General features: G+C 41.3%; 1 protein-coding gene across 1 annotated transcript in view; it reads right to left on the bottom strand.

Moving 5' to 3' along the window:
- Nucleotides 1-8,423: 8,423 nt before the first annotated feature.
- Nucleotides 8,424-10,799, bottom strand: part of LOC126176590 (homeobox protein Hox-A4-like) — a 470,110-nt gene continuing 467,734 nt past the window's right edge. Inside the window, 1 exon segment of the mRNA XM_049923751.1 lies at nt 8,424-10,675. Coding sequence (XP_049779708.1) covers nt 10,218-10,675 — 458 coding nt within the window. The 3' untranslated portion in view covers nt 8,424-10,217.

Here is a 10,799-nt window from a genome sequence, read left to right as displayed (position 1 = left end):
ACCGATAAGGCTTCTACACAAACTCTCCGATTTTCTGGTATTTGTTGACAAATAAAGAGAGATAATTTTGTCACAAAACGAGAAAAGCTCAAGTAAAAGACAGAAATCCTATTTGTAGAGACTATGTCGATAATATTCGTTCTATGTAATGAAGTGAAAGACCTCCCTTGTCGTACTGACTACTGATCCGGAGTTCTCAACCTGCAGTGGTTGCTCATTTATTATCCCTGTGCTTTCTAGATGAAACACAACTTATTTAAACAGTTATATAAAGTTGAAGCAATTTGTATGTGGCTACAACAACGTGGTACGGGGTTTGTGTGAACGTCAGCCCTGAAGCTTTCTCATGACGAAAGCCATGTTGTTTTCTGGCTTTTCGAGATTATATAACAATGGGCACTCCTGCTCCATCAGAAGCTGATTTAATTTGTAAATTTACTGTCAAATAACTTTTCCGAATATGAAGCATTCTTTAACAAATAATGAACCATCATATACGTACGTTAGCTTGTACCACCAGGAGAACATTCTGTTCCTCTTTTCTCGTTATACGTGCGTGAGTGTTAAAAGGCAGCTCTCCAGTGATTACTCGGTGTTTTTCCAAATTACCGTACGATTTCCACCGTAAATGGTCCGTGACTTACCTGAGAGCTTCCCTACGCCGCCCGTCGACTTCTGCTGCAAATAAATCCCTGGTTGCTGCTGAGTTTTCCTTGTCCAGGAACCGTGCAGCAATAATAGAGAAGGAAGACGTCATTAGTATCTCGATTGGTATCGTTCCGTACATTCACAGCAAAGATGTCGACATATTTTTTTTAATCCCTGCTATTTGCGCTCCACAGATAGACTGTTAGTTTCTCAGTGAATCTTGTACTTCTAGCTGCGGTTTAATCATTTTAGTAGAATTAGTAGCGCGCAGGCGATGTTTACAAGCGCATTACGCCAGTGAAAAACTGTCTTCTTGGCATCAGCGAGGCATTTACATCTAATGGTGCTGATTCTGTTGGTTTGCTCGCCCGGGGAGCAGGAAGAAGTGTGTTTGTACCAGAGGAGAGGTGAGATGTGGCACGGTATCTTGCCTTAGTATCAAATTTACTGCATTCGGTGCTTCCTGTATTTTAGGGTAAAATTACAGGGTTTAGTTGTTGGTCTGCTGTGTTACTTTTTGCCGTAATTAGATGATACTGTTTCTGATATGAAGAATAAAACCGCAGAAAAGAAATGAGAAAGACAGAGCGTTTAGCGTAAGACTGCAGATGACCGGAAGTAAATTCCACATTCCACAGAATTTTGTTGCGTCTCCAGTAATTGTGTATATTAGTTTATTTGTTCTTGTCAAGCACTGCGGATAAGTTACTGTGTTTGGAGCCGGCCGCAGTGGTCTCGCGGTTCTAGGCGCGCGGTCCGGAACCGCGCGACTGCAACGGTCGCAGGTTCGAATCCTGCCTCGGGCATGGATGTGTGTGATGTCCTTAAGTTAGTTAGGTTTAAGTAGTTCTAAGTTCTAGGGGACTGATGACCACAGCTGTTAAGTCCCATAGTGCTCAGAGCCCTTGTGTTTGGTAAACAACATTTAACTATTCGTCCTATGGGTGATCTCACTCAACATATGCATAGTCCAGCGGGTTGATTGTTCATCGTCATTGTTTAAACCGTTCACAAACTGGAGATGACTGTGTATGTGCAAGCACAACGGATTTTGTAGTGCCGTTTATCATTCAGTCATCTGCACTTGCCTTCTGAAGGAGGGCATTTTAAGAACGCAGGAATATACCGGCAAAATAACTGAGCCATCTAAAGATGATGCGACGGAAAATATGAAATGGAGAAGTCCAACGCAAAGACCGAATCTGTGGAAAAGCCCTGCTGGGAGAATCATTTCAGCTGACATGAGCAAAGACAAATAGAAACAGTTAAATCGTCAGTGGGGCCATATAGGAGAATGAATTATCGTGGCAGACAAAGATTCGAATGAGCAGAACAAAATACAGGTTGTATTGGGTTTAGCAGAAATGCAAACATGAAATGCTAATCACAATGTAGGCCGATACTCACTATAGCTGCATGTCAATCAGAAGATGCAATTTGAAAATACGTCTAGCGTCTCTTTATGCAAGAAGCAAGGCTGAATTGACCATGGCTGCCTCCACGCATCTAGCATAAAATAAACCCATCAATTTGTAACCATTCCTGTAGTTTTAATTAAAATGACGGATAGAAATCGCATCACCAAGAGGAAGTTGTGCGCCATAAACGAAAGTTGGTAGGCGTGTTTCTACATCTGAAAGATGATTTCTATCCAAATTTCGCGCCAGTAGAGTAAGAGAGACGCAAGTAGTGCACCTATGAGGATGGAAATCAGGTTTGCTGTAAATACAAGATATAAAGCCTGCATTACCTTTGAGACTGGGCGTGCTGTGTTGATGTCAGTCAAGAATGTCTTCAAGGAGACCAAGATGCCATTATCAACGCCTCTCTGTGTTTGAAAAAGGTCGTGTAATAGGACTACGTGCAGTTAGATGTTCCTTCTGCGGTACGGCAGAGATACTTGGCAGGAATGTAGCCACGGTACATGAATGCTGTCAGCGGTGGTCTCAAGAATGTAGGTCGCAAGAAAACCGGGCGCCGGACAGCAATGTGGCGTTACCGAGAGGGACGATCGCTGTGATCGGCGTATGGCTCTGGCGCATCGTACTGAATGTGCAGCAGCTAATCGAGCAGCTGTTGACAACACAGTGACACAACCAACTGTTACAAATTTGTTACTTCAAGAACAGCTACGAGCCAAATGCCCTGTAGCATGCGTTCCACTGACACCAGACCACTGCCATTTGCGATTTCAGTGCCGCCAAGCGAGAGCTCATTGGATGGGGGAGTGGAGGTCTTTTGTGAGGTGTGATGAAAGCTGTTTCTGCCGCGGTGCCAGTGATGATCGTGTGTTGGTTAGGAGGAGGTCAGTCGAGGGCCTGAACCCAACCTGTCTGCGTGCCAGACACGTTAGACTTACAGCTGGAGTTATGGTTTGGAGAGCGATTTCGTATGACAACAGGAACATTCTCGTGGTTATACCACGCACCCTGACTGCTAATTTGTACGTCAATCTGGTGACTGGACCTGTTGTGCTTCCAATCATGAAGAACATTCCACGGAGCGTTTTCTAACAGGATAACGATCGCACACATATGCTGATGTGACCCAACATGATCTACAGAGTGTCGACATGTTGCCTTGACCTCCTTGATTACCAGATCTGTCCCGAATGGAGCTCATACGGGGCATCATCGGACGACATCTGCAGCGCCACCCACGAACAGCATTAACCGTCCCTCTATTGACTGACCAAGTGCAACAGGCATGTAACTCCATCCCACAAACTGACATCTGTCACCTATACAACACAATGCTTCCACGTGTGTATGCTTGTACTCAACATTCCGGCGGTTTCACGTTGGCAATGGCTGATCTCGAGCTTACAGTAACCCGTGACCTTGCAATGTTAATCATTTAAATATTTTACAAATGTATTCCCAAAATTCTGTTACTCTACATTAAATATTTTTTTGTGTTGCGATTTTTTGTCTTCAGTGTATATGAGCCTCAAATCGTTCAAATGGATCTGAGCACTATGGAACTTAACTTCTGCGGTCATCAGTCCCCTATATCTCAGAACTACTTAAACGTTACTAACCTAAGAACATCATGCACATCCATGCCCGAGGCGGGATTCGAACCTGCGGCCGTAGCGGTCGAGCGGTTCCAGACTGTAGCGCCCAGAACCGCTCGGCTACTCCGGCCGGCTATGAGCCTCATCTTGGATACCCTTCTTTCTGATGTGCTCCTGCCTTGCACACCCCTTAACTGGTCTCACGACCTGCGTTTTCGTAGTGCATCCGTATGAAACCATTGTGTTTCGTCTTTCGTTCCACTTACCAATGAAAAGGTTACTTTTTTTCGTTAAGTATTACATTTTTCTATTTCGTCCTTAACGTTCCCCTCACAGTTTTGAAATTCTGGTTTTCTTACCTTATACTCTCCAGTGTCCGCCTCCATAGCAAAGTCGTCAGCGTGTCTGTTATGTGAAGGACCTGTGTTCGGTTCCCTTATGGGAGGACTAGAACAAGGAGTGGCAAGGGAGAAGCTACTTGAGTGATACGTAGCGACTCATGGTCTGGAAAGCACCCATGCATAGCGCATCCGAATGACACCATTGGCAGAGGATGACGCGGCGGCAGGTCGATACTGAAAGGTCCGACATCGCCAGTAGACTGAAGTTTAGGTTTTAATACTAGCCAGTCATATTTATTGAAATGCCGTAAATGTTACTTGCTCAAATGCACAGATATCAGTATCTTATACACGTGCACTTGAGATGCGTAAATTTCTATGGTGTGCTAACTGATTAATAAATAAATCAAATAGCATTTTGACCGCATACTTGTCGTAAGTTGATGGCGATAACTACACAGTGTGCTCCAGTTTCGTTAGTAAAACTTATGTGAAATTCCATCTCGTGGCGATTGGGGCGTTACGATCCTGGAAGTTTCGACAACAGTTGTATAGTAGACCAAAGCCAGGTTTTGTAGAAAGTCAAAGACACAGCAGGCATCCTCAGTGCGAATGGAACAGAATGTGTATGACAGTCGTCGGAAAATGGCGGTGGAGCAATGAAGCAACATCAATTTTTGTGTTATATGAGGCACATCAGCCAGTGAATTCGTCGAATTCGACGTGAATTCCGAAAGGCAAGGTCCTGGTCGCTCCTCCACGATAAAGCCCGAGGCCACGCACTGAAGATCGGGCGCGTGTGTGACGGATTACAGTCCTGGATCACCCGCCGTATTCGCCAGATTTGGCCCCAGTCGACTCTGCGTTGTTCAACAAATTGGAGCTACCAATGAAAAAACACTGTTAAGATGCTTTTAAGGACGTCCACGAAAATTATACTGCAGTACTAAAAGCATCTCAAAAAGAAAGGACTACAGTGATCGTTTCAAAACATTTTTAAAACTATTTCAGCTGTGTACTGGCTCAGAGGGAGAGTAATGCGGTGAATTTGTGAACATAATCCATGGATTTTATTTTTCATAGACAGAGTCCTACAGGAAGTGGGGCACACTGTGTATGACCTACATGTACCTTTTTTCCTATTTCTACCGTTGTTATTGTCCTCTTCTATAAGTTTGTATATTCGATATTTGGTGATGCGGCGTTCTTTCCATCATTAGCCACTTGAGGTAAGTCTTTATTGCATTAAGAGCCTTATCATTCGGACAGGTCTGTTTGGTTTCTTTATTCAATTCAATGTGGTTCATATTCACTTGCCAAGCAGCCAAAATATGCAAACTTAAGTCGATTATAGATACAGTATCGTGTGTATTCAGTAACTACTTTGACTTGTATGTAAAAATTGTTTCCCGTTCTGTACTTTGATGTAACCTGAAATTATTTCGTAAATGTCTTTTCTGCAGCTATGCTATTCTGTGTAAATAATTGTAACATATATAATTTGTTCGTGCTTAGGGAATGTATAATTGTATACGCTACAAAAGCTGGAGGGATGTCCCTCCACAACGAAAAGTGTTTGACGGTAATGTAAAATACAGGGAGGCACGAGAAGTCCGTGTGGCAAATATATTCAGTGGCTTGCCCACAATGAGATAACTTCCTAAATGATAAACGAGACAAAGATTTCTGGAAAAGTGGAGTAACAATGCCTCTGATGTGAATTGTCATTAGCCATTGCTGAAGATTAGATGGGTAGATCACATAACTAATGAGGAGGTATTGAGTAGAATTGGGGAGAAGAGGAGTTTGTGGCACAACTTGACAAGAAGAAGGGACAGGTTGGTGGGACATGTTCTGAGGCATCAAGGGATCACAAATTTAGCATTGGAGGGCAGCGTAGAGGGTAACAATCGTAGAGGGAGACCAAGAGATGAGTACACTAAGCAGATTCAGATGGATGTAGGTTGTATTAAGTACTGGGAGATGAAGAAGCTTGCGCAGGATATAGTAGCATGGAGAGCTGCATCAAACCAGTCTCAGGACAGAAGACCACAACAACAACAACATCATGGTATTTATGAAGTTGTTCTAAAAGCTGCAGTACACGTCAAGAAGATATTTTACACAGCATATTGCATTATACGGCCACAGAAGTTCGCTATTGCGTCCACCTTCAGACATAATAAAATTTAATTTTTTAAATACATACATGGACCAGTGTTTGCTGATGTGTTCGAATAATAAGAGTTTATTTTTGTATCACGAACTGTGCTTTATCCTACATCACTTACCTTGATAGGATCGTAGCCTGGCACAGAAATATGCTGATTTTTTCTGTTAAGACGTGATGATAGCGTCATAATTATTCATTACAATGATCATAATTATTCATTACAATGATTAAACCCACTGTTCCACTGTTATGGTTTTGAAGACAATCTTTTGATGAATTTCTCCACGTACTACTTGAAGTTCTTAAGTCCAGTCTATAATATAAGCATATTTAAGTATAATTTCATTCTGTGATCAAACTCTGAAAGAGTATTAAAATCAGAATACAGAATTCACTCGAGAATAGTTATTACAAAAACAAAGTCTAGATTATACCAGACTGAACGTTTACAACAATTATATTGGTGTCACAGGTTTCTAAATAGTAATTTCGTGTATCTATTTCTCTTATGTATGATATTATTATTAATCAAGAAACGTGTTATGAGACAGAATATTTTTAGGGTTGTCCCCGGCCCGCTGTAGTCAATTACTAATTAAGCCACAGTGGAAGTTCGTGCAAAGCTTAATTAATCATTATTGACGTAGTTGTGCTATTAAAATCATTAATTGCATTATCTTCCTTGAACTATAACAGATTCTGATTCCCCATGTACCACTCATGTTCTGTGCTATGCAAGCATTACATGCAGTCTCTGAAAACTATCAGTGTTCATGTTCGTTAAAATAACAGATTGGGAACTATACCAAAATTTCTGTTCTTCAGCAGTAAAGTTTTAGGGTCACCTTCTGTCCGAATTATCATCTCTTTTCCCCTGTTGAGTGGCGCGCTGTAATTAGCATTTTCTATAAATACTTAAGAAAGTAGTACATTTTAGTGTGAAATAGTTTGTTGCCACTAAACTCAAGCAAATATCGGATCTACTAATGACTAATTACTTAGCTAATACATGTTAGGATTTCTTTTGTCCAGTTACAGTCTTTCTCTTGGAAGTGGAGTTTAAGTAAGCAGTTACCTTATTTTGTGTGCTGTACATTTACTAGAAATTATTATTTTTCTAATTCGGCTGGCGACCGTATTTAATTTGCTTGGCCACGAATTTTGCTTCTTAAATAACATACCGTTGCTTCGACTGCATTTCGAATATCTTTACATCCTTTCAATATATAACCTTTCAGGAGATGAATTACATTCCGATTACTTACCATTATCATACATGATCACAGTCAAACTTAAAATCCTAGAAAAATCGGTAGTATTATAGGGACGATTTGTATATTTAGTAAACACCTACAGTGTTATAAGATTTGTCAACTGATCACCAGTGTTTTCGTGAACTTAATTGCTGCTCTATCATATTTACTTTCATTAGTTGCCGAAGCTTGTTGTTAAATATGGTCCGATGGATGTTGTATGCGGTATTTGTCATACTTATTCCTCTACAATTTCTATAGTTATCACATTCTCTTTCTCAAAAAAAGTTAATTTACTTATTACGTTCAACATCTCTCAAGATAGCACTTTCCTTCCATCGCTGACTGATAAAGATGAAGGGCGCACACTGCTTCAAAATATCGAAGGCATTCCATCAGATTTCTGGATTAGGTAAGAGAAGAAAACCATTGCACTAATTATCAATTTTGTCGCAGCTTGAATGTGTTGGAGATATGTCCCAAACTCTCTAGAGGCAGGAAGTCGGAGTTAACAGTTTTACTCTTCTTCAGTTTTATTGCTACTATCATCACTGTTTATAATATTGTTTCATCAACTTAAGTGTTAGACCATCTCATGTTTTCTATTTGTGTTCTAAGAATGGCGATAAAACTGACAATAGGGCGGGGCTTTAAGTCAAAGAGAAATTGTTTCAGCATAATGAAATGCAACGGAGAAAGTGTCTATTCCTATGATACTGTAGATTATACAGTATGCTCATCTGTGGCAATCAAAGTGTATTTTCAAGTAATATTTTAGGCTATATTATTAGAGTCATTGTTTCTTTTACGGAAGTGATAAAGAATTTGAACTGTATTGTTGTTGCTGTGGTAAAAGAATGTTTTGAGAACCATATCATACGAGTCACTACGAGCAGTACTTGCTGTCTGTCATCATCGTAGGGAAGGTGTCAATCAACAAATCATGCTCAAAGAATTTGATGACAAAATTAGTATTATAATACTGTTTTTATTAACTCATATAGGAATAAATTATCGCGGACATATAACCGTATGTATATATATTACAGCAATTTGATTCGTCATTCCTATTGTTATTGTAAGACTACAACATTTATATTTATCTCTCTACGCCAGCTATTGTTTATTCCTATTATTCTGAGATCACCAATCACTTTTGACACAAGTAATTTGAATTTACAATTTATATTTTTTATGGATTTCACTGTGGTTGCGACAAAATTGAAGCGAAGTAACAAAATTAGGATAATGAAGGTAGATATTGACCTCTGTTTTCACAGTTACGAAACTACAGCGTGAAGCACTTACATGTACGAAACTATGACACAAGTTAGCTACACTCATTGGCGAGTATTTACATTCGTAACCTTCATCTCGCTGTTTAGAGAGACTGTACATAGAAAACAATTGTCACAGCACTGCACATAAGTTTCTTGTCTCAGTAACAGAAATGAGGAAAACAATCACTGCCATATCTCCTGGTTCGTAATACTCGTTCTTCGCGGTGCGCACATATTACGAAGAATCAGCAGTCACATGGCTCCTTCAGTTTACTGTTTCCATTGTCCTCTAAGTAGTACCACTAGGTAGTGCCTTAACACACACAGTGAATTATCTTCAACAGTATTAGGTCAGTCAAGTTCTCGCAGTATATTCACAGTTCTGCTGATAACTTTAAGTTAGTCGTTCTCTACAAGTTCCTTTCAAAATGCGGCGGGAAAATGGAGGAACCTGCCAGAATCCGAAATGGGCTTAATACGGTGCTCAGACGGGGTGTGAAGACTCCGCAGACATTTTCTGTGCGTTGCCTTCAAGGGTTAGCTCAGTCAGCGATCTTTAATGGACAGCAAATTCCCGCAGAATCGTTCGTTAACGATAATTTACAAGAAATTAAGACTTTATGGTAAAAATGATGTGACGTGTTGGTCTATTATGTTCGTAAGATTTTACCAGGGGTTTAAAAATATGAAAATTAGTTTCACTGTTAGACATAGCTGCATTTGTAAATATGACTGGAAGTAAAATGAATAAAGTAACAAAAGCCCTCCGTAATTGGTCACCTCACTAAACTTTTGTAGTTTTTAAATCATGAAAGGAATTGTGATCTGAAAATAGAGCTAAGCATCAAAGTGCACCGTGATTATCAAACATTTATTCACTGGTTTTGTTCTTTAATACTATTTTTGTGCCCCTAAAATTCATTTTTATAAAAAACTTTCCCTTTTTCCCCAGTGTAGATGCAGTCTCCGCTTCTTAAGGCGTAATTGAAGTACTAATGACACGATTTCTTTTGAACGAATGAAGGTCTCACGTGTTTTAGGAGCAGGACAAAATTTTCAGTTTCAAGGAGAAAGCCATCATTTCTCAACGTTCGTAAGACAGCACACAGTTCATTTTCACACCGCATAAAATGTTGACATCCATATCTCGTCAAACCTGGCACTGGACTTTTTTTAGTAGTAAATACTTGCAACAATAACGATCTTGCCACTTATTCACTTAACATATGCTGACTCCTACATCGTTTTGCTTTTGTGATGGATAGCGTAGAATACTGTTACCACCTTCTTATTAGCTCTCAGTTCTTCACAAACATTGACTGTGCGGAACTATTTATTGACCGTTTCTAATTACAGGAACAAAATACTTGTCGGCATATAGACCGAACTATGCTCCGTGGCGATATATCGCACAAGTGAGTCGCACTCAGAGTCCCAATGTCTACATAGCGAGTGTCCGTCTAATTATTGCACATTGTGTGACACGGTGGCCTGCAGTGGTGCCATCTACTTGTCGACACCCGAGTCGCCTCCGCCCCCGCCGGCCCCAGATGCCGCCCCCGCGGAGGACGCGGCTGCCGCCGCCGCCACCGCCGCCGCTGCAGCTGCCGCCATTTGGGCGCTGCTCGGGGGTGCCTTCTTCTTCAGGATGCCGAGGTCGGTGACGTTCTCCAGGAAAGACTTGTGCGCGCTCAGGATTTTGGTGGACTCGACGTCCTTTTTGAGCTCCTCCATGTCGCGCTTGAGCTTGGCGCGCCGGTTCTGGAACCACGTGATGACCTGCGCGTTGCTCAGGCCCAGTTGGCCCGCGATCTCGTCGCGGTCCGCAGGTGACAGGTACTTCTGGTACAGGAAGCGCTTCTCCAGCTCGAAGATCTGGTGGTTGGTGAACGCCGTGCGTGACTTCCGCTTCTTCTTCGCCTGCTGCCGCGAGTTGAACAGGTTCAGGTGGCTGGCTTGGCCCTCTGCAACACACAGCAACAACATTGCCGTTAGTACTCTTTTCCTTTCTTCCAATTTCTTCATTATTTGCTTCAGTATGTCTATTCACATTTTAAATCCAGAGTAGCCATCCTGTATGATGTACAA

Source organism: Schistocerca cancellata, chromosome 3 (genome assembly GCF_023864275.1).
Source record: "Schistocerca cancellata isolate TAMUIC-IGC-003103 chromosome 3, iqSchCanc2.1, whole genome shotgun sequence".
NCBI lineage: Eukaryota > Metazoa > Arthropoda > Insecta > Orthoptera > Acrididae > Schistocerca > Schistocerca cancellata.
This window is presented reverse-complemented; position numbering and strand designations above follow the sequence as displayed.